Consider the following 19,436-nt stretch of genomic DNA (forward strand, 5'->3'; position numbering starts at 1 on the left):
TTTCTTCGTTTCCCTTTATCACAACCGTTTATCTAACACAACAAATATAATTCAAATGTTTTTTATTGATTTATTGATAACATAGCATTTTTATCAGTAGCAACCGATAATTTTTCCTTAGATATCTACCGTACATAACATTTTCAGTCGATGAGAAACTTCAAAAATTATCCTTGTTTAACGAACCACGGGAGAACGTTCAGCGGTGCAGGGTAGTTTCGTATCCAAGTTGGTCCTTCATAAATGCGGTAAGTATTAGCATCCTTCCAGGTACCTCTTGGCAAATACACATCGCGAGAGCTTACATTTTCCTCAATCACTGGGGCTACGAGGATTTCGTCTCCCAAGAGGAACTCTGTAAATCAAAACAGTCCGTAAATTTTCTTTTCACCTGTAATTATTCTCTTCTATAATTATTGATTCTACCATCATTGATTTTGTGAGCCTGTTGATCGGTAGGATCGACCCACCAAATAGGGGGATTCAGTGGTGCTCCAGTTTTAATCGTTGTATTCATAAGTCTCAGAATAGTTGGGGTTATTTGAGAGTGAAGATTCGTAAATGTGCGGCTGATTGCAATTGTCTGAAAATCGAGGAAATTAAGAAAAAATATGTTATCCAAGAATCGACTTTCAAGTCAAGTTTCTGCAATTGTCATATCTCAAGGAATGCACTTACCTCGTCATCGTAATCCCAAGGAACGAAAGAATACTGCAAAGAAGGCATGAATACATTGCACTGCAGCCACCTGATGAAGAGATCCTTTGTAGGCAGGAAAGTGCCGTTCAGTGATCCATCTAAATATCCATTTCCTCCGATCATGTCTGGAAGAACCCAAACGTACCCTGCCAGGTTCATCTGAAGCAGAGTCGTGATCAACGTTGGGAGCCCATTGTTCCAAGTATACCTTGTGTCCTTGTCGATCATCCTGATGAAGATTGGCAGGTCCTGCGAGGTCCAGCCAACTCGAGCCTCGATGATGTTGTTGAAGTTAATGGCAAGAGCATTCACATAATCCTTGGTAAAGATACCTGGTTTGGAACCCGGTGCTCCGCTCAGCTCCGATATCTGGGGAAGCCAGGATGGCTCACCAGCATCAAACTTGAAGGAATCTATTCCTAGTTTTTCGAGGGCTTTCAATCTTGCCACCCACCAGGCCACAGCTGTCGGATTGGTGAAATCTATTACTCCAGCTCCATCGTTGCCTATTGAAAAAAATAATGGAGATGAATTATGTCGATAAAAATTTAAGCATTTCTTCTGGAATTTAAGATATTCCACCAAACTAATTGCGATAGAACATTGAGTTTCGTTGGATTACCTTGCCACCATGTTGTAAACGTACTTCCATCACTATTTTTTACAAAGTAACTATTATTCTTAGCGTACGAATAAGCAGGTTCGCACCCAACATTAATGAAAGGATGAATCCAAAGTGTAGTCCTGAACCCTTTCTGCCTTAGTGTATCAGCCAGTCGTGTGATATTAGGGAATTTCGTAGTATCAAACGTAGCAGATCCGTAACAGGTCTCCCAATTGTCATCGATCTCTAACTGACTGTTGTTGAATTTATGAGAGACAATCTCATCCACAAACTCGTTGACGACCTTCTCGCTGACATTGGCCTTGTACCTGGCCCACGTCGAGTAAATGGGGTGCTGTATCATACGGGCATCAGGATGTCCTAATGGTTTTCCCAAGTGACGTTTGACGACAGACTCATGCGCGAGACGTGAGTTCGTAAAGAATCCGAATTCGTAGGAGGTTGTCACGTTCCCGTCTTTGGTGTATGGCGCTTTGTTCTGGGCTAGCAGGCACAGGTACTTGTCCTTTATGTTGTTCTGATCCAGGAAAAGGTGAACGGTTGAAGGAACGTAGATGTAGAACCCTCTGCTTGAGAGCCAGTATCTGTGAGGAGTAAAAATTCGTCTTGAAATGACTCAATTTTTATGCAACAATATTTTGTACAATATTGTTCGCTCGAATTGTCAAGTCCCGATCATAAGAAAAATTTCGACCTGAAGATGATAGAATTGTTCCCCGAATTTGTTAGATTTGCCTTTAACATTTTTCAGTGTTTATCGATCTACCTCTCGGTGATAGCCATATTCGTCGGGTGTGACGGGACATAAGGCTCCTCATCGAAGTACATGTGCTGGATTGGCCAGTGTTGGTACCGATGCTGGGGACCACCCACCCACTGCGTATCATCTTGCAATGAGAAGCAATCGCTGAATCGACTCGACGAGGAAGACGAGTTCCTCTGGACGATTACAAATTCTCGAGTCGGGTTCACTTCGATGGTCGTGTGAGTTCCTCGCTCGTCGGCTATGCAGGTGGAATATTGGCCACAACTTGTAACTCTCGGAGTAGCGGTAGGCGACGATCCGGAAAATTGAAGTTCAATTCTCATGTTGGTGCCATCTGTTGAAGGGCAATTGATGGGATTGTGAAATTTATGACGCGTTTTATGGCGCAATTTCATTTTTACGTAATGTCCATGATTCTTTTTCTCAGGATAAAGGGTTTCTAATCTTTACCGTTCTTCGTGGCGTTGAGAACTACCGAGCCACCGGCTCTCGCCTCGATATTGATCACTGCATTTTTTGAGACCTGTCTGATCCCCGAGGATGGGTCCGGTACATTAGGAAGTTGGCAAGACAACGCATTGCTAATGAACAGCAAGACGATCAACTTGACTGTAATTTAACAAAATGTTTAAAAGGTTTTGAATGGAAAATATTAGTTCACGCGGTGCTGAGTTATCGAAGGCCGGTAGTCATGACATGAAGGAGTATATATTGAGTAAACTTGTGACAATGGCAATAAAAATAAGCGATCGTGGTCTAAAAAATCGTTGACAAAACCATTCGATGTCACAATTAGATATGTCGAAAATTCAGTGTTCCCTCAGACATTAGCAATTACACTGACAAATGAAACAGATTAATCAATCAATTATTGAAGGTCGTACTATCACGTAAACCTGCAATTTGACATGTAAATAATTATCCCAGAACTCATAGAAATTTCCGAATACTCATTAAAAAGTATCCGAAGGTTTTGATAGTTTTTGAGCGATCCGATAGATACTGAATTTTTCCCAAATAAAATACAATTCGTTTGAATCACTCACCGAAACCCATTCTTCCGGTCAGTCTATTACTGATCGTCGTACTAATCTCCTTCCCTAGCTTTATACAGGTTGATATCTCCACTCGAATGAAAAATGAAACAATTATCTCTACGACACTTGATGGAGACTCATAACAAGAATCGAGTTTTCCAACAATTATCTAGCTTCCGGTGAGGGGCGTCTTGTCACATGTGACCTTCATTAATTGTGTTTTAATCATTTGTGAATCGCTTCGGTGTCTTAGAGGGAGAATATTTTTCAGTTTTTTGCTGTCTTTGATTCGATCTTGGGTCGGAATGTGTAAAATTTTTATGACACGTCGGTGACACGTCGTGTGATCGTCACATGACAGAAACCAATTATAACAGCTTTTATTTACGATACGACGTACACCAACTAAATCGAACGTTTGCCAACAACTGTGCGCCACATAATAAGTTCAGGGCGACATTATTCACTGACTCTCAATAAAAAAAATTCGATTTGTGAGATTAGTCACCGTAAATCATGATGGCTAGGTCTGTATTCTTTTTGATGATTGGAATTTGTGCGTGAGAAAGACTTGAGTATCTCCACTCTTCGCTGATTGCTGTGATAAGACATTTGTTTTGAGTGATGATAAAATTATTTATCAGGCTGTAACATCTTGTGGAAGGCAATGATTCTCTATTGCCGTAAACAATGTCGGTATTCGAACATCAGTATTTAAGTTATTCAATTTTATTACATGTCTTAGTATAAATAAGGCTAATGAATGGATGACGTTATTAATTACGATGAAATTACACAATTGAATTTTAACAATTCACTCTGTGATCTTTTCCCCATTTCCTCATGACTCGAATAATCTGCTCCACCTGAGAGTTTGTAGTATTTCTAAGGAGTTGAATGACTTCCGACACCATTTCTCTATAATAAAAGGAATTCAACGATTCAGTAATGCCTTCCTCTTACAGATTAATTCTCATATTATTCAGAATTCACATACTTGGGATGTTTTTCAGCCACAATATACTGAAAAGTCCCACAGCAAGCTCCTCGTTTACCCTCCCAGTATTCCGGCGATGGATCCATTCTGTCCAACATATCGAAAGCCTTGGCTGCATACCAAAATTCTCCAAGTCTGTAGCAAGTGTTGGCGATTAACTGAAGTAGATTAAATGACTGAGTCGATGTGTCCATCTTTAGATACAAGTCCCAAGCTAGTTGAGCCTTTTTATTCATTATAACTGTAACCAATGGAACAGATCAATTGCGATAAAGTTGAATCAGTTTCCAAAAAACCCTTGAAAATCTATTAACAAGGACAAGGATAAATTTTGAAAAACAAACTCACAGCAATAAGCCAGTAGACTAGTATAAACATAATCATTCCGGTATCGCTCAGTCCTGATCATCAGAAAAGCCTCCTCAGCCTCTTTGAAATACCCCGAGGCTGTCTGCGCCTGGGCGTAATTAAAATTGAAGCTATCATCATTGGAAAAATAAGTTTTGATGGAATTGAGGTACACGAGAACTTCTTCGAACTGTCGGCGAAGAAAGAAACAGGCAGCCATGCAATGTCTTCCTGGAATTGTGTCACATTCGGAGGCTGATGAGCCCACGAGGTGGAAATATTGTTGAGCTACCTTGATGCTATCTCTCTGCAATCCAATGACAACAACATAATTAATTATAGCTTATGAATTTATTACACTTTATTCAAAAGGGGTATGAAGCACGAGGATTTGCTGGAAACAATGGACAGTGCGATACACTGAAGGATTCTTGCTGTTCAACTCACAGAGCCGGTCTCCTGAGCAATTAGTGCATGAACAGTCCCTTTCAGAATGTATTCCTGAGGAACTGCTGGCTCCAGGTCCTTAATTAAATCGTATGCCTCTTGAATATCATTTTGTTTTAAATAATAAATAACGAGGTTGAGTCTTGCTTCCGGTATTACGTCTACTAAGGCGGGAAGGACCTGCAGAGCTCCCTCTCCATCTCTGAAGACCTAAAATTAAAAATAACTAGTTTCATCTTGAGAAGAGAATGACTGTTCAACTAGTAAAGTTGCTATTAATTAATTCATTGAAATGGAAAATTGTTCTAAATCACTGAGATTAGTTACCACAATGTTATGTCGAATCAAGTCATGCCCGAAGCTGTACGTAGATGCTGTCTTCTCCACCAACTGCCTCATCTCGGCCTGCGCAGTGTTTCCATCGTATAAACGAAAATGATTGCAGGCTTTCAGATTTATCGCGATAGCACTGTCAGGGTATTTTTGGAGGTACACTTGAAGGACCTCTTGTGCGACGTCGTAGTAGTCTAACTTGTAGTAGCAGAGAGCTACGTAAACATTCAAAGCTAAATAATCCCTGAAATCATCAGAATAAAATCGTAATGAAGAGAAGGCAGACAAAAATTGTGATAACCCATCAACTATATGATTAGTTAGATGATTATTATCAGTTCGACTCATATTTTTCATCGTTAATTCTAATGTGATTGAAGAAAAAGTTGAGGGATACCTGGATTTGCTCAAGAGGATAAGGAAATCGAAATCATCGAAATCACAAGAATCGTGAGACTCACAGGACAGGGAATTTTCGGGATAGTCACTGGGAATATAAATGAACCGATGTAGGCTGTGCAAAATGGACAACAAAATTGCGACCTAAAGAATTCACCTATTGTCAAGAAGAATTTTTTTATAGATATCAATAGCTTCCTGATAATGTGCCCTGAGATAATGAATCGAGGCGAGACAGAGCTGATCCTCAATGATGTCCCTCAGCTTCTCATGGTACTCCAGAAGGGTATTCTCGTCTCCCATTTTATGGGACAAGTGAAATAAAAGTCTAGTCTTGAGACTGCTCTCCGGGGCATTGCTGAGAGCTTCTTTAGCTTCTGGATACATTCCGAGGTAGAAGTAGCAACAGGCCAAGTTCGTGGACACATCGGCTGGAGCTTTGTCTTTCTTCGTTAGACCCTCGTACACACTAGCAGCTCTTTTATAGTCCCCTAAGTGGAACGCACAGTAGCCAATCCAGGTTTCAGTCTCAAGAGCATTGCTACTGTTGGCATTGAACTCGATTAGCGCCAGAGCACCTGCATAATCACGTTTTTCTAGGAATTCCTCGAGCTTTGGAATGTCTTTTCGAGCTATGGGCTTTCTGGAGGCATCTGATAGTGCCGGTTTTGCTCTTGAGAGTATCTGTTGTGAACAAGGGCATAGCTCCACATTAATTAAGACAGTCTTTCGTATTTATGAATTCTTAATGAAAGAAAAAAGACTCACCATTGCTGGATTTATTGGAATTGAAATCACCCAAGAAGCTCCATGAACAATTTTTTTCTATTCTTCGCAAAATAAACACTTTTCTTTTCTACTGAATTACCACTGAATGAATTCGCGAAAAACTTAAAGCTTGACGAACACCCACGAAAAAAAAATGAAAATCCGTTGTTTGTTGTGTTTTAACGTCTCTCAGAATAATTCCGATTTTATCGATTATTCAAACTGCTATGACACCTCCGCGATCAACAAACGCACCAGCGCCACCACTTCAGAACCACAAATACCACCCGAAAACACTTCACATCACTCTGGGTATTTATTGAAAGAAGGGGGTAGTCCGACCAAACATTGGAATCATTCTTGATAAAAAGCCAACGCAGTTCTCTAACGATGCTCGACGAGGTGAAGCATGTTCTGCTGGTGCTGTCGGGCAAGGGTGGCGTTGGCAAGTCAACCGTGAGCACCCAGCTAGCTCTGGCCCTCAAGGTAGCCGGTTTCAAGGTAAATAATAATGAAAAACATCGGAAGGTTAAGTTGTCTCCAGTAAATGTCAGTGAATAATCTGATTGTCATTTTTTTTCTGGAGGTGGGAATTCTCGATGTCGACCTGTGTGGTCCCAGTGTCCCTTATCTCCTCAATATTGAGGACAAGGATGTGCATCAGTCCTCAGAAGGGTATGGACGACAATCAGAAGAATTTATTAGAAATTATTGTTGATGACTATGGTTTAATCTGGACTGCAGATGGATTCCAGTGTATACTGATCAGGATCAGACACTTGCTGTCATGTCAATTGGATTTTTACTGAAAAATCGTAATGATGGGGTTGTCTGGCGAGGACCCAAGAAGACTGGTATGATCAGACAGTTTCTTACTGACGTCGTCTGGAAGGACATTGATTATCTGATCATCGACACGCCTCCTGGCACCTCGGACGAGCACATAACTGTTATGGAGAATCTGAGGTTCGACTCTTCGTGTTTTTTTTTTCGGGGGAAGTCACATGTTGATAACAGTCACATGAACTCACGATTGGGGATCATATGACACATCGGTGGTGGGATTGTTATGTGGGGAGATAAGCCTTGGTCATGAGGCTTGATAACACTGATGACTGATCAATGACATGTGATTCGTCGTCACGTGCTTGTCCAAACTCAACGATTTTTGTTCATCTGTTTTCCTTATTTACAGAGATGTTAAGTGTGATGGGGCTATTATCGTTACTACTCCACAAGCTGTTGCTGTTGATGATGTCTTGAGGGAAATCACATTTTGTAGGAAAACAGGAATTCCGGTTATTGGAATTGTGGAGAATATGAGTGGATTTGTCTGTCCAACATGTTCGGTGAGACATCAATTTACACATTTGTGATAGATGGAAAGAATATGAGTAAATTTGGTTGATGATTGTGTGTCCATTGTTGTTCAACATACAAAAAATTATCAAGGGTAGGCGAGATAATAAAAATAACATTTATTTCGTTAGCCTTTTGCAAAATGACAATTGATGAACAGTAGTAATGGTAATGACTATGGTCCTTTCAGGAATGCACAAATATTTTTTCGTCTGGCGGAGGTATCGCCCTATCCGAGATGGTAAAAGTTCCATTTCTAGCTAAACTGCCCATCGACCCGGCAATCGGAAAATTTGCTGACAAGGGCCAAAGCATCCTGGTAACACTTCCTGATAGTCAAGTTGCCCAAGTGTTCAGGAAACTCGTTGAGGAGCTCACCAAAAGCAAGGAAGCTTGAACTAAAAAACCTCTCTAATGCATTACCGAGTGGATGAACTGTGTGATTATTATGCGAACGTATGATACCCATTAATATTTTTTTATTTAAAATAAACTCGGACTCTGTGAGCAAGTAGAATGAGAGAATTTATATGTTGAAAATTAATTTCTGTGAATAATTCGCGTTGTAAACTCGCATGTTATAACTTGATTATTTTACTTAAACACAGAGATGTGGATATTATCTTTTATATCTTGTATATTTTCAGAAAAATATTCTAAAGGTGTTTTATACAGTGAAGTAACATCGAAAATATTTTTTATATAATGTTGATGGTGGAATGGTGTTCAAACAATATTAATAATAAAAAAGAAACATTCGATAAGGCACGAACTCAGGCAGTCTTTATTCCAACGTTGACTACATCGTTGATTTTTAAGTCCATGTGAATAATTGACATTGTTAACGTGGCAAACATTACCACGCCCATTTCCTATCTATATATGTAGAAAAATATTCGGAACCATTTATACAATGCATTATCATCGTAAATAGCTTTTATCAAATATTAATTGTACACCGTAGCCCAAACTTGATATCAATAATCAATGGAAAAATCATGAACTTATTCGGTTTTTGTACGCAGCCCACAGTTGGGTTTTGTACTTGAGAATTGACGATATTTTGTCGGGGGATTCAGTGATACCCCGTCCAACGACTGCTAAATCAGCTCCAGCGCTAACAACTACCTCTGGAGTATTATACTGTTGTCCCAAGGCGTCAGAAGCTTTCGCGAGTTTTACCCCAGGAGTTAGTTGGATCAATCCAGGGTCAGAGAAGATGTTAGATTGACACACGTGTCCCGTGATAAGGTCTGAGTCTTTGCTGAGTGCCAAGGATTCCTTTATGTAGTTCTCTCTCGTCAAAGCTCCCTGCGAGGACATCTCAGTGATCAGGAACACCCCACGATCACCGGAAATATTTTTCAGGGCATTTTTGAGACCATCCAGAATTCCTGCACCTGGGACAGGATGAGCGGTGATCAAATCCGCCCATTCTGCTATTTTGTATAAGCCCTTTTCATACTGAAGTGACACTGTATTCCCAATATCACCGAATTTTCGATCCTCCATTATTAAAAATCGGTGCTTTTCAGATAATTGCTTGAGTTTTTGGATGAAAGTCTGGTTAAAATCTTCGATTATGTCCACGTGGATCTTGAGTACAGCTATGTGAGGCCCTGCAATCTCCGTGAGGTCGATTATATCTTGGGCAGACGTTAGGTCTGCTGCGAGACAGAGCATTGTTTCCTTCTGGCTCATGAGATTCAGGAGTTTTGCAGCTAGAGGGTTAATGGCGAGTTTTGAACGCTCCGCAAAGTCCAGTTTCAATCTTTTTGGGGCAGATTCATCTTCAAGAGTCTTCACCGGGGCCACGTTCTCGCTCAGATACGTAGTGACTGTCTGCACAGTTTCCGCAGTAACTTTTTTCGCTTCCAAGAGGTAATCCATCAGTTGGCTGAGTGTGTAAAGGCTCTGCATCTGGATGCCACTGTTCTCGATGTTCTTCCTGCCACCCTGCTGTCTGTCCATGATGACCAGTGCTTTTGTGACATTCAGTCCTTCATTCTGCAGATCCCTGACAGTCTCTAAAATACTGCTACCACTCGTCACAACGTCCTCGATTATTACACACGTGTCCCCTTGCTTGAAGCTTCCCTCAATTAATTTCTTTGTACCGTAGGCTTTCGCTTCCTTGCGGCGAATCAGCATTGGAATATCTGACTCTACTGATATTACGCTGGCTATAGGCAAAGCGGTGTATGGCACACCGCAAATTTGATCCACATCCTTATCATCTTCAGCTAAAGCCCACAGAATTTTTGATATTTTTCTCTGTGCAAATAGGACCACATGATAAGGTGCATTCGGTAAAGGCCATTAATGATTTATAAAGATAATGTCAGGATATGATCATCAGGAGACTCACCAATATTTTGGGGTATGCAATGATCATCCTCAAGTCAACATATACTGGAGTTTTTAATCCTACTTTGGTGACGAAATCTCCAAATTTTACTGCGTTAATTTCGAACAGGTCAATAGCTAATTCTTTGAGCTGTTTATCCATTTTTTAATTGCGTATTACTACCCGGCAATGCTGAATTGTTATTTGAAATTTGAAGAAAACGTATCGGACAACCGTATATCAAAAGCGGCACGTGTTATTAATCAAACATGGCGTAACATGGTCACGTACTTCATGGTTAATGCCTTACCGACAGGCACGTTCACTATCATAGTTCATGCGCCATCGCTACGAAAGTTTGCGATTAAAGCTAGGTGTGATATCACAAAATTGTAGGCACTGTTCTAGAGGTGCGAAAAAATCAAATGAAGGAGAGCAGAGATTTTTTTCAATGAATTAATCAAGAATACATTTTCATCATATTGTGCATGAAATAGAGTAACAACAATCAATCAATTGATTTACAAAACAAAATGTTCCGCTATCTTTAATTAAAAAATCATCCTTACTGCAATTAATAAAATGTAATTATTTGCACTGAATGAAGTTGTTTTTATTTCTGAAATGAACCAAATCCAAAGACGATACAAAAAGCCCAATTTCCAATTACTTATTTCCCCACCCCCACAATCCCTTAACAAATCCAGTAAGTCCAGCCTGTCCCTTTTTCCCTTGATCACCAAGTTGATCCGATAAATCTGGAAATTCCACCATATTGAACGCTAAATCAAAGAAGAGTGGTTTACAAGGAATGCTCTGCATCGGAGGTGGAATATTAAAAACATTGGGTTGTTTGGTGAGTAAAGAATTATCCTCCCTATACTCGTGGAGTCTCTCGACGAGTGGTTTCTTGCTCTTCGTCTGCTTGATAGTACCAGCCTCTTCCTCTGCGCCCTTCTCAAGGACACTCCGACCATGGGCAGCGCTCAGGGCGCCCTCGATAGAGCTCACAAGGTTTTTTAAGGAGGATGTGAGCTCCTCTGGGAGAAGAGACTGGTCCGTGAGGGCGTCGAGAGTGTGTTGCAGGGCTCGTTGATACAGAGCCATAGCTTCCTCCCATCTGTGAACATTAGCCAGGGACTGGGCCATGTGGAAGCACCTGAATGCCCTGTACCCCTTACTCTTTCCCTCCTGCTCCTTCATGAACTCCTCGTCATCCAGCAGCTGCGACATTTCCAACAAGTTATAAAGAGCTGCCTCGTAGAGTCGAACAATATCCTGTGGCTTTGCTTTCTCAGAGGCCTCAGCGATGCTCACGAGTGCGAGATTTCTCTCGAGTGTTCGGGACAGTTTGATGTACTGCAGATAAGCTATCAGGTGATGAGCTGGCGTTTTATCATCCCTGTTCTTCAATTCTGCCTTGAAGGTCTCCCTTACGGCGGCTATTACGTCCTTACAGTCGATAAGATGAGCCTCAAGCAGATCAATTTTTCCCTGGAGAGTTGAAGTTTTCTCAAGGGTCTCATTCAAACGGGAATCTGCTATCAAGAGGCCTGTCGCTCTCGGTGGCACTACTCCACATGATCTTCCACGCCAAGTCACTTCCTCAGCAGTTGACTGCTTCTCACGCGTCTGTGCCATTAGACTGTCCAGGCTCGCTACCAATTCGTTGCTCAACTGTCCTCTCATCTGCATCAAATCGTCGATTGCTGATGTGTCACCTACATTGTAGGCACAATAACGCAGGCTCGGGGCTAATTCCTCTACTCGTGCTTTATAGATCATCTGTTCTAACTCTGGGAGGGCTGATGCAAGCTCACCGTATACAACTTGGGCCTTTTTGAGATTTGTCATTGCCTCTTTCCAGAGCTGGCACTCGAATTCGAGGGATCCCTGCATCCATGCCACGTAAGCTTGAGCTTCCAGCTTTGTTCTAGCATCGCAGTTTACTTTCTGAAATTAGATGAGTTTTCATGTTTTATTGAAAAAAAAAACATGTTATGAAGAACTAAGGAGAAAAGAAATACTCAGATATCATGATTATAAAGTACTCATTATCTCGATTATTTCCGATTTAATGAAAATGATATTGTAGATATTTAAATGACTTGTTGCATGCTTATAAAATCGTTCAATTTACTTCAATCAACTCTTGAAGTTGGACAGCATAAGCAGCAGCCTTCCTCAGTCGCGAGATGAGATGAAACTTCTTCCTGGATTCAGTATTAGCCTCAATACGAAGTTGCATAGCATAGCTCCAGGCACGTTCAGCCATTGTCAGAGGAACCTGAAGGAACTTATCATCATGTACCATGCCAACGGTGACATCCCTGCGTTTAAAGTGCCTTCTATCCCCTTGCGGCACCTTCAGGACTTTTCTCAGCCTCCTAAGACGTCTCGAGCAGTAGCCCCTATATCTCTGGTAGTCACCATGACGAAGGCCATGTTGTTGCTGAGCTTCCTTGATTATTTTAAGAACTGGATCGAACTTCACGTCAAGAAAAACAACTTTCGGTTGATAAAACTTACGAGTCTGTTCATGAATTATCTAGAAAGGCCGACCGAAGACATATGGGCTTTTGAGGACGGGTTTATGGTTAAATCAATTGACATTATTTGTTTTCAAAGGATACTTTCCAGAGAATAGACTTTTGTTTCCTTTGGGAGGTCCTCCGGTCTGTCTTCATCAACTTCCCCGGTGTTTATCATTGCTACCATGATCCTACAGCACAAAAAAGCCCTACAAAATGTTAATTATCACTCACAGTATTTCCAGACAGAAATTTGCTGTTATTTCCTCTACGTGGAACTCCAATTGTCCAATCCCAACCTTCAAAATTGTTCTGTGGGTAATGCAGAACCTTTTTACACTCTATAATTCCAAAATGGCCGTTCTCCAGAAAAATCAACTCCTCGGTCTAAGGTTAAATAATAGGTATATCTACCGTTTCATTAACTTAATTCCCTTCATATGTCAAAGAAAAAAATCTCTAAAATATCCAATTAAATCAGTTTTTTGTGGTTAACATCTTGAACAAAGTGCATTACCAGTAGATTTTTTAGGTTAGCTTGCCCATTACCTAGACTTTCAAAACTCGGTAACAATGAAAACAATTGTTGACAGGAAATAAAGCGTGTCATGGGGAGATGAACCTATGAAACCTACTACAAAAAATAATTTCTTCTAAATAAAAAAAATAATCATGCTACCATCAGTGATATTGTCGACAAAGTGCTTGCGAATTCTCCAGCATCGTCAGCCTTTTGACCGGATTCTGCTCTCGATAAAACCCAGAAAATCCCTTCACACTAGCTCCAGTTGCCTCGTCAATACTGAAAAAGAGAAATCAGCTAAGATCGCGCTATTCTCCGCAGCGCGGAAGGAAAAGAAGGAGAAGGAAACATACTTAAATGTCATCTATACTTACAAGAATGCTCCTGCTAGAAAGACAGGTCATGTGCAGTTCATCTATGCTGCCCTGAGGTACATGGATGAGTTTGGGGTGAGCGAGGACCTTGAGGTGTACAAAGCAGTCATAGACACTCTACCCAAGGGGAGATTCGTCTGCCGGAACCTCCTCCAGGCTGAGTTCATGCTGTATCCTCGTGAACAACAGTGCGCCATCGATCTCCTGGAGAAGATGGAGGAGAATGGAGTGATACCAGATGAAGAGCTTGAGTTAATGTATATTAATATATTTGGAGAGCTGGCGATTCCCCTGAGGAAGCTCAGGAGAATGACCTACTGGCAGGGAAAATTCAAGAATATGAACCCTTGGCCGTGGCCCAAACCCATGCCGAATAATCCTCTTGATCTTGCCAAGATGGCTATCGAGAAGATTGCGAGTGTCGATGTTCAAAGCAAAGTCTCAATTTTCGATACTGAAAATGTTAAAGAGTCCATTGATAAGACTTGGATTGTGAGTGCATCAAGTCCTGACCAGGAGAGGCTCATTGCAGAGCATCCTAAGGATGTTGCTGCATATGTAGAGGGCCCTTACAAGCTCTGGATATCCAAAGGAGCTGTTGATTTTTTTTTGTTGACAGCTGATCCGAGGAAAACGTGGAAACACGAGGGCTTCGACGTTGACGGTGAGTTTTTCATGAAGTTTTCAATTGTAGAGGTCTTTTTTTCAATACATATGCAGAATAACAATTGCCAATTACTTCTTGTAAATTCGATTTGTTAGAACTCAATTGAAAATTATTTAAGATAATCAACTAAATTTTTTAGTTCTTGACAATGTTTTTTCGTTTATTTTGTTGAAAGATTGAACGTACAATTTGTGGCTCAGCAATTGAGAGCACTGTAGCTTCTGTAATGTTTGATGTGTCTGGGGGAAACGAACGATAAGGAACAATTGCGTTTACGTTAATTTATGACGTATTTATTTTACGGGAAATTTCAACACTTCAGTGCAAACGGTAAAAAGAAAGCATTTGTCATGTTCTTCCCAGATATTTCCAATTATCAAATCGATTTTTGGAGGAAAAATCGTCAAGCCTTAGCACTCCAGCGGAGTATCCACGAACAGGAGGACAAAACAATTTTCGGTGTCTGTGCGACAGGAACATCGAGTAAAGACTCACTCCTCTCGTGGATCAGGTGTCTCCAGCCTCGTAATCCTGCGTTGGAGCAAATTCCGATTCTCTTCAAGTTCACGCAAAACGTGGATGAGCAGCAGCAAGTCATCGGAGCAGGGGATACGGGGAGTCCGATAGGGGTTGAGGGAGAAACGACCGAGAAAATCGGCGTGTAACGGGATAAGTTGTGTATTATTTGTAAATAAAAAAGAATGGAATAGTGAATTCTGATTGAATTTTTGGTAATTCACATTCTCCAGTGACTTGTAAAAAAATAAACAAAAATCCAACATAAGTAGTGACTTCTGTCTACCTCGGGCGGTAGCCTCATCCCAACAGAGTATATGCTGGTAGTGACAGCTGTGTGCCACATTATCCACTAACGACTAATTAGGAGATTAAATTATTGAACTACAAACACTTCTCTATTCATATGAAGTGAAACTATTGAAAAATATAAATTTTTATTAATCTTTCAGTCAGGCTCATGTTCGGTTTTTAATTATTTATTAAAAAATAAATGTCACACTAACGAATCATTTCAAGCTCAGTACAAATCAGTACAAACTTAGTACAAGCGTTAGAATTAATTCATTTTATGTAAAAGAATCACCTGTCCGCTATCTACATGCGAATTAAAAACAACTTTTACTTTCTCCCACTTCTTGAAGTCAAGTAATCACGTGATTCAATGCATACATATTGACATTGCTGGCATGTGCGACCGATAAATTGTTCATTCAATTTAATCTGGCAACGTCGGCTAGCCGGCGCGCACGCAACTTTCAAATTTCAACAACAACAAAGTTCGATCAATCACTCGGGTCAATTGGTAACTGATTTTCGATCGTCTCAGGAAACAGAGAAGTTGGCAAATATTGAAGCTATTTTTGTACTTTATTGGTGTGTCAATTAAAAGAAGGAATGGTCTTAAAAGGTGAGTGTGACTTTGGTGACTACCAACAAGTTTCGAAAAACAAGACACTTGACCCGATTACTCTTCAGGAGTCAATGGACGCTGGAGTTCCGTCCGGAGGTTCAGCTTACTTCCTGAAATTCCAAGTTGCAGCTTTGTAGCGTCAAAATATGAGGTGAGTTCAGAAAATTATGTAAATTGATTAATAAAAATAAATTAACGAGTAATTTCCATTTTTCTGGGACATTTGTTTGTGTCAAAATGTCGCATCACTCACTGAAAAATTTGAAAGCAGAGACAGGTGATAGTGAGAAAAGAGGAACGTGTCTCTAGAGACAGTTCTTTCATTTCTTTCTTTTTTTATTATCTAAGTAAAAAAACCCTGTTGAAGATGTAACTAAAATAATTACTCAGTGACAAAATAATAAGCGCAATAGCTCACCTACTTCGTTGTTTGTCGTCAGGGTCCAAATTACGATAGTGTCAAGTCTTGTAGGATGACTTCGGTGACCCCAACCACTCCTCCATTCTACAAAAAACCACTCCTGATTCATGAAGGTCATATGCAGTGGCTCTGGGATCACACGGGGAGGCGATATCTGGATATGTTTGGGGGAATAGTCACCGTTTCCGTTGGCCATTCTCATCCGTGAGTTAAAAAACAGCATTGTTTTCAGTCACAAGTGTTAAATATGTAATTAGCACTGCATGCCCCTCAAGATTATCATGAAAGAATTGCTCAGTACTTCATGGAGATTTTTGCATAAATATTCTTCAAGCCCATGATTCGACGTAGAAAAAACGGATTCTTCTCTTCAAAAAATCATTTGCATAATTTTTCATGTCTCGTGTGCAAAGTAAACACCTTGTGGTGGCAAAAAGGGGTCGACAGTTGATGGATAAGTGTTCTTTGACCCTTGGGAAAGTAGCACTCGTCTTCCGCGAGTGCCACACACCTCCAACTTATCAAAAAGCACTTTTACTCACTCCCATTGAAATATATTTTCCTGAATTTATTCTCAATCATTTTGCGGAGAAAACAAATGGTACAAATGTGATATTCTCCTCAGGATTATAAAAATTTCTTGCGGCTCTTTTTCCACTCCTGCAAAGCATCACAAAGTCTTTGCCGCACTTGTTGCGTAATGTATTATTTTCTCTCTGTGCTCATTGCGAAGATATTAATAAAATAATTTTCAACCATTCCCCGACTTATCTTCATCTATTATTGCATTACTAATTTTCTCCTATCTGATGACCTTGTGTGAATTACAAGTATCCCACGAGTTATTTCGAAAGAATTTGAATTAATGAGATACAACGAGCGATTTATATCCTCCAGGGATAGGTAATTGACCTCCACTCGTGAATGCACATAATCAATCCATTTGTTATTCAACTGTCAATTTTCCTCATGGATAATTCGTCTGCGAAAGCCACCTTGAACCCCAACGTTTCGAAAATCTTTCGAATACATTCATAACGCATAATGTGCTATCATCCAAGCCCTTGACAAAATGCGTTCTTTATTAGGAAAGTGACTGAAGCAGCGCGAAATCAATTGAGCAAATTAAGCCACACAACGTCTATATATATGCACCCGAAGTACCACGAGTATGCTGAAAAATTAATGACCAAAATGCCAGGCAACTTGAAAGTACTGTACATGACTAACAGTGGTTCTGAGTCCAATGAACTTGCTTTTCAAATGGCCAAGTTGTACACTGGATCTCAAGATATTATTTCATTGAAAAATTCCTACCACGGTGGCACTTACACCACGAGCTCCGCCACTGGGATGTCAACCTGGAGATATCCCCTGGCCTCAGCCCCTGGTCACATTCAGGCAAGTATTCTATCCTTCAGATTTAAATTTCAAATTCTTGCATTAGGATAATTCCGAGTAAACAATCTTCAGGATAGAATAATTCCTTAGAGTTTTAAGACAACGATTTAACCATTGCAATAAATTTTCTGATCTTTGAGATCGAGTGATGGAGCGCATTTCATTCAAGAAGTGCGTGTTGAATCCAGTCGAAAGCATACTACGAATATGTCAACGCCAATTCGAGACTCATTGATAAATAATGCAACAGTAATGACTGCTGCAATGCTATTCCCTACTATTTCGTATAAAACGCCTTTTCAGTAACTAAGAACTGTGCGTCATTAGCTGTGAAATGAATTGGTCTGTTGTTCATCACTAGGTCACCAATCCAGACGTTTATAAAGGTCCCTGGGGTGGTCCTCAATGCCGGGACAGTCCAATATCCCAGCATGGGAGGACATGTGAATGCATTGGGAATAAGTGCATTGCTGCCGAGAAGTATTTGGAGGACCTCAAAGATACTATACAATTCTCTTTGCCAAATAATGGGAAGTTTGCAGCGTTTGTCGCTGAAAGTATTCAAGTAGGTCGCCTAATCACCATGAGAATAGACATCCATACTTCTTCCTCTTCCATTATTCACCAAATAATGTGCAATCAAAGCATTCTATATGTTATATTTCATCGCAGGGTGTCGGTGGCGCAGTTCAATATCCTCGAACGTACCTTCGCGGAGCATATGACATAATAAAATCGAAAGACGCTCTGTTCATAGCCGACGAAGTGCAAACAGGCTTTGCTAGAACGGGAGAACATTTTTGGGGCTTCCAGGGCCACGATATCATTCCCGATATTGTGACGATGGCGAAGGGCATTGGGAATGGCTTTCCCATGGGTGCAGTTGTTACAACTCCAGAGATCGCAGATTGTTTAAATCAGGCACTTCATTTTAACACATTTGGAGGGAACCCAGTAGCCTGCGCTGTTGGTTCAGCAGTTCTCGATGTAAGTGGATGATATAATCAGTGGGACAGTGTCAACTTGGAATTTTTCTGTGTCAAGGCCAGACAATCTTGTAATTCTTTTTCTTCTGTTGATAAGACAATTTCGATCGTCGAACATCTCAATCAATGTAATCTTATGCTAAACGTTTTGAGTCTTGACGATCCAGGAGTTGAGAGATAAATTAGTTTAATTCCTCTTGTTGTTTTCCACAACAAATAGTTGATTGAGCAATTAATGAAGATGTTGATTACTTATTATGAAGTGAAACACAGTTTTTAAGGACTGCGGATAGATTTTTGTCTCATTCGCTTATCAGACAGTGGCCGGTGAACAATGTACTCCCCTCCCCCTCAAATTACAGATAATAGATGAAGAAAGACTACAAGAAAATTGCAAGGAAGTTGGCACATACCTATTGCATCGTTTGAGCACACTTCTGCTCGAATATCCAACGATGGTTGGAGACATCAGGGGAAAGGGCCTGATGATCGGTGTGGAATTAGTCTCGGACCCTGACAAGAAGACTCCTCTGGAGGCTGCTCACGTGGCGACGATGTTCGAGGACATCAAGGACATGGGATTGCTCATCGGCAAAGGCGGCATCCATGGAAACGTGAGGCTTCACGATACTTCATTACTATTTGGGATCAGGCTCAATCGATCGAATTAATTATTATCAGTTTCTATTTATAGGTGCTGCGAATAAAGCCCCCCATGTGCGTGACCAAGGAAGACGCCGATTTCACTGTTGAAGTGATTAAAAAAGCTCTCGAGAGCTGCAGAGACAGGAATTTAATTAGTAAGGAGAATGTGTACTTCGGGGCAGTTTAAAACTGAAGCTGTGATCAATTTGAAATTTTTTAATTTTCATAGTAATATATTTTTTACATTTGTACAAATGACGGGTATACTATCAACAATTAAAATTTGTTATGATTAAATGAAATAAAAGGGTGAAGAGCAGGAGCAATTAGTTAA

General features: G+C 40.5%; 7 protein-coding genes across 7 annotated transcripts; 3 read left to right on the forward strand and 4 right to left on the reverse strand.

Moving 5' to 3' along the window:
• Nucleotides 1-45: 45 nt before the first annotated feature.
• Tobi (target of brain insulin) lies at nt 46-3,265 on the reverse strand. The gene is made up of 7 exons (XM_064124806.1): nt 3,137-3,265; nt 2,541-2,699; nt 2,091-2,424; nt 1,322-1,908; nt 679-1,205; nt 427-583; nt 46-355 (listed from the first exon to the last, which is right to left on the reverse strand). The coding sequence occupies exons 1-7, from the start codon at nt 3,144-3,146 to the stop codon at nt 168-170; spliced, it is 1,962 nt and encodes a 653-aa protein (XP_063980876.1). The 5' UTR covers nt 3,147-3,265; the 3' UTR covers nt 46-167.
• Nucleotides 3,266-3,437: 172 nt separating this feature from the next.
• Nucleotides 3,438-6,630, reverse strand: LOC135164453 (intraflagellar transport protein 56). The gene is made up of 7 exons (XM_064124808.1): nt 6,420-6,630; nt 5,809-6,335; nt 5,247-5,496; nt 4,920-5,129; nt 4,473-4,779; nt 4,125-4,365; nt 3,438-4,045 (listed from the first exon to the last, which is right to left on the reverse strand). Exons 1-7 carry the CDS (start codon nt 6,420-6,422, stop codon nt 3,934-3,936), a joined length of 1,650 nt encoding a protein of 549 aa, XP_063980878.1. The 5' UTR covers nt 6,423-6,630; the 3' UTR covers nt 3,438-3,933.
• Nucleotides 6,631-6,698: 68 nt separating this feature from the next.
• Nucleotides 6,699-8,550, forward strand: LOC135164464 (cytosolic Fe-S cluster assembly factor Nubp2 homolog). Its single transcript, XM_064124837.1, has 5 exons — nt 6,699-6,920; nt 7,006-7,094; nt 7,164-7,385; nt 7,615-7,768; nt 7,969-8,550. The coding sequence occupies exons 1-5, from the start codon at nt 6,810-6,812 to the stop codon at nt 8,173-8,175; spliced, it is 783 nt and encodes a 260-aa protein (XP_063980907.1). The 5' UTR covers nt 6,699-6,809; the 3' UTR covers nt 8,176-8,550.
• On the reverse strand, nt 8,540-10,562 carry LOC135164457 (uridine 5'-monophosphate synthase). Its single transcript, XM_064124827.1, has 2 exons — nt 10,147-10,562; nt 8,540-10,052 (listed from the first exon to the last, which is right to left on the reverse strand). The coding sequence occupies exons 1-2, from the start codon at nt 10,285-10,287 to the stop codon at nt 8,775-8,777; spliced, it is 1,419 nt and encodes a 472-aa protein (XP_063980897.1). The 5' UTR covers nt 10,288-10,562; the 3' UTR covers nt 8,540-8,774.
• A 151-nt stretch (nt 10,563-10,713) lies between these two features.
• LOC135164451 (signal recognition particle subunit SRP68) lies at nt 10,714-12,900 on the reverse strand. Its single transcript, XM_064124807.1, has 3 exons — nt 12,759-12,900; nt 12,266-12,603; nt 10,714-12,078 (listed from the first exon to the last, which is right to left on the reverse strand). The coding sequence occupies exons 1-3, from the start codon at nt 12,841-12,843 to the stop codon at nt 10,792-10,794; spliced, it is 1,710 nt and encodes a 569-aa protein (XP_063980877.1). The 5' UTR covers nt 12,844-12,900; the 3' UTR covers nt 10,714-10,791.
• Nucleotides 12,901-12,920: 20 nt separating this feature from the next.
• LOC135164459 (evolutionarily conserved signaling intermediate in Toll pathway, mitochondrial) lies at nt 12,921-15,004 on the forward strand. The gene is made up of 3 exons (XM_064124830.1): nt 12,921-13,060; nt 13,250-14,217; nt 14,584-15,004. Exons 2-3 carry the CDS (start codon nt 13,329-13,331, stop codon nt 14,883-14,885), a joined length of 1,191 nt encoding a protein of 396 aa, XP_063980900.1. The 5' UTR covers nt 12,921-13,060; nt 13,250-13,328; the 3' UTR covers nt 14,886-15,004.
• Nucleotides 15,005-15,131: 127 nt separating this feature from the next.
• Nucleotides 15,132-19,428, forward strand: LOC135164455 (alanine--glyoxylate aminotransferase 2, mitochondrial). Its single transcript, XM_064124815.1, has 8 exons — nt 15,132-15,646; nt 15,715-15,800; nt 16,090-16,274; nt 17,159-17,471; nt 17,833-18,036; nt 18,144-18,458; nt 18,820-19,071; nt 19,152-19,428. Exons 1-8 carry the CDS (start codon nt 15,634-15,636, stop codon nt 19,287-19,289), a joined length of 1,506 nt encoding a protein of 501 aa, XP_063980885.1. The 5' UTR covers nt 15,132-15,633; the 3' UTR covers nt 19,290-19,428.
• Nucleotides 19,429-19,436: the final 8 nt, after the last annotated feature.

This window comes from Diachasmimorpha longicaudata, chromosome 7, assembly GCF_034640455.1.
Source record: "Diachasmimorpha longicaudata isolate KC_UGA_2023 chromosome 7, iyDiaLong2, whole genome shotgun sequence".
In the NCBI taxonomy this organism is placed as follows: Eukaryota; Metazoa; Arthropoda; class Insecta; order Hymenoptera; family Braconidae; genus Diachasmimorpha; species Diachasmimorpha longicaudata.

Bases quoted from the DNA above. Each gene is read 5' to 3' on its own strand.
- Tobi (XM_064124806.1), bottom strand. The intron at 2,425-2,540 runs GTAAAGATTAGA...GCCCTTCAACAG, and splicing joins TCTCAACGCCACGAAGAACG to ATGGCACCAACATGAGAATT. The intron at 356-426 runs GTAGAATCAATA...TTTGATTTACAG, and splicing joins GGCTCACAAAATCAATGATG to AGTTCCTCTTGGGAGACGAA.
- LOC135164453 (XM_064124808.1), bottom strand. The intron at 5,130-5,246 runs GTAACTAATCTC...TTTTAATTTTAG, and splicing joins TGATTCGACATAACATTGTG to GTCTTCAGAGATGGAGAGGG. The intron at 4,366-4,472 runs GTGAGTTTGTTT...CATTGGTTACAG, and splicing joins TAGTCTACTGGCTTATTGCT to TTATAATGAATAAAAAGGCT.
- LOC135164464 (XM_064124837.1), top strand. From the start codon at position 6,810: ATGCTCGACGAGGTGAAGCATGTTCTGCTGGTGCTGTCGGGCAAGGGT. The intron at 6,921-7,005 runs GTAAATAATAAT...TTTTTTCTGGAG, and splicing joins TCAAGGTAGCCGGTTTCAAG to GTGGGAATTCTCGATGTCGA. The intron at 7,386-7,614 runs GTTCGACTCTTC...CCTTATTTACAG, and splicing joins ACTGTTATGGAGAATCTGAG to AGATGTTAAGTGTGATGGGG.
- LOC135164457 (XM_064124827.1), bottom strand. From the start codon at position 10,287: ATGGATAAACAGCTCAAAGAATTAGCTATTGACCTGTTCGAAATTAAC. The intron at 10,053-10,146 runs GTGAGTCTCCTG...CTATTTGCACAG, and splicing joins TTGCATACCCCAAAATATTG to AGAAAAATATCAAAAATTCT.
- LOC135164451 (XM_064124807.1), bottom strand. From the start codon at position 12,843: ATGGTAGCAATGATAAACACCGGGGAAGTTGATGAAGACAGACCGGAG. The intron at 12,604-12,758 runs GTATCCTTTGAA...AGTTCGATCCAG, and splicing joins AAAAGTCTATTCTCTGGAAA to TTCTTAAAATAATCAAGGAA. The intron at 12,079-12,265 runs GTAAATTGAACG...ATCTAATTTCAG, and splicing joins AACTTCAAGAGTTGATTGAA to AAAGTAAACTGCGATGCTAG.
- LOC135164459 (XM_064124830.1), top strand. From the start codon at position 13,329: ATGCTACCATCAGTGATATTGTCGACAAAGTGCTTGCGAATTCTCCAG. The intron at 14,218-14,583 runs GTGAGTTTTTCA...TGTTCTTCCCAG, and splicing joins CGAGGGCTTCGACGTTGACG to ATATTTCCAATTATCAAATC.
- LOC135164455 (XM_064124815.1), top strand. The intron at 16,275-17,158 runs GTGAGTTAAAAA...GTTCTTTATTAG, and splicing joins TCCGTTGGCCATTCTCATCC to GAAAGTGACTGAAGCAGCGC. The intron at 19,072-19,151 runs GTGAGGCTTCAC...TTCTATTTATAG, and splicing joins AAGGCGGCATCCATGGAAAC to GTGCTGCGAATAAAGCCCCC.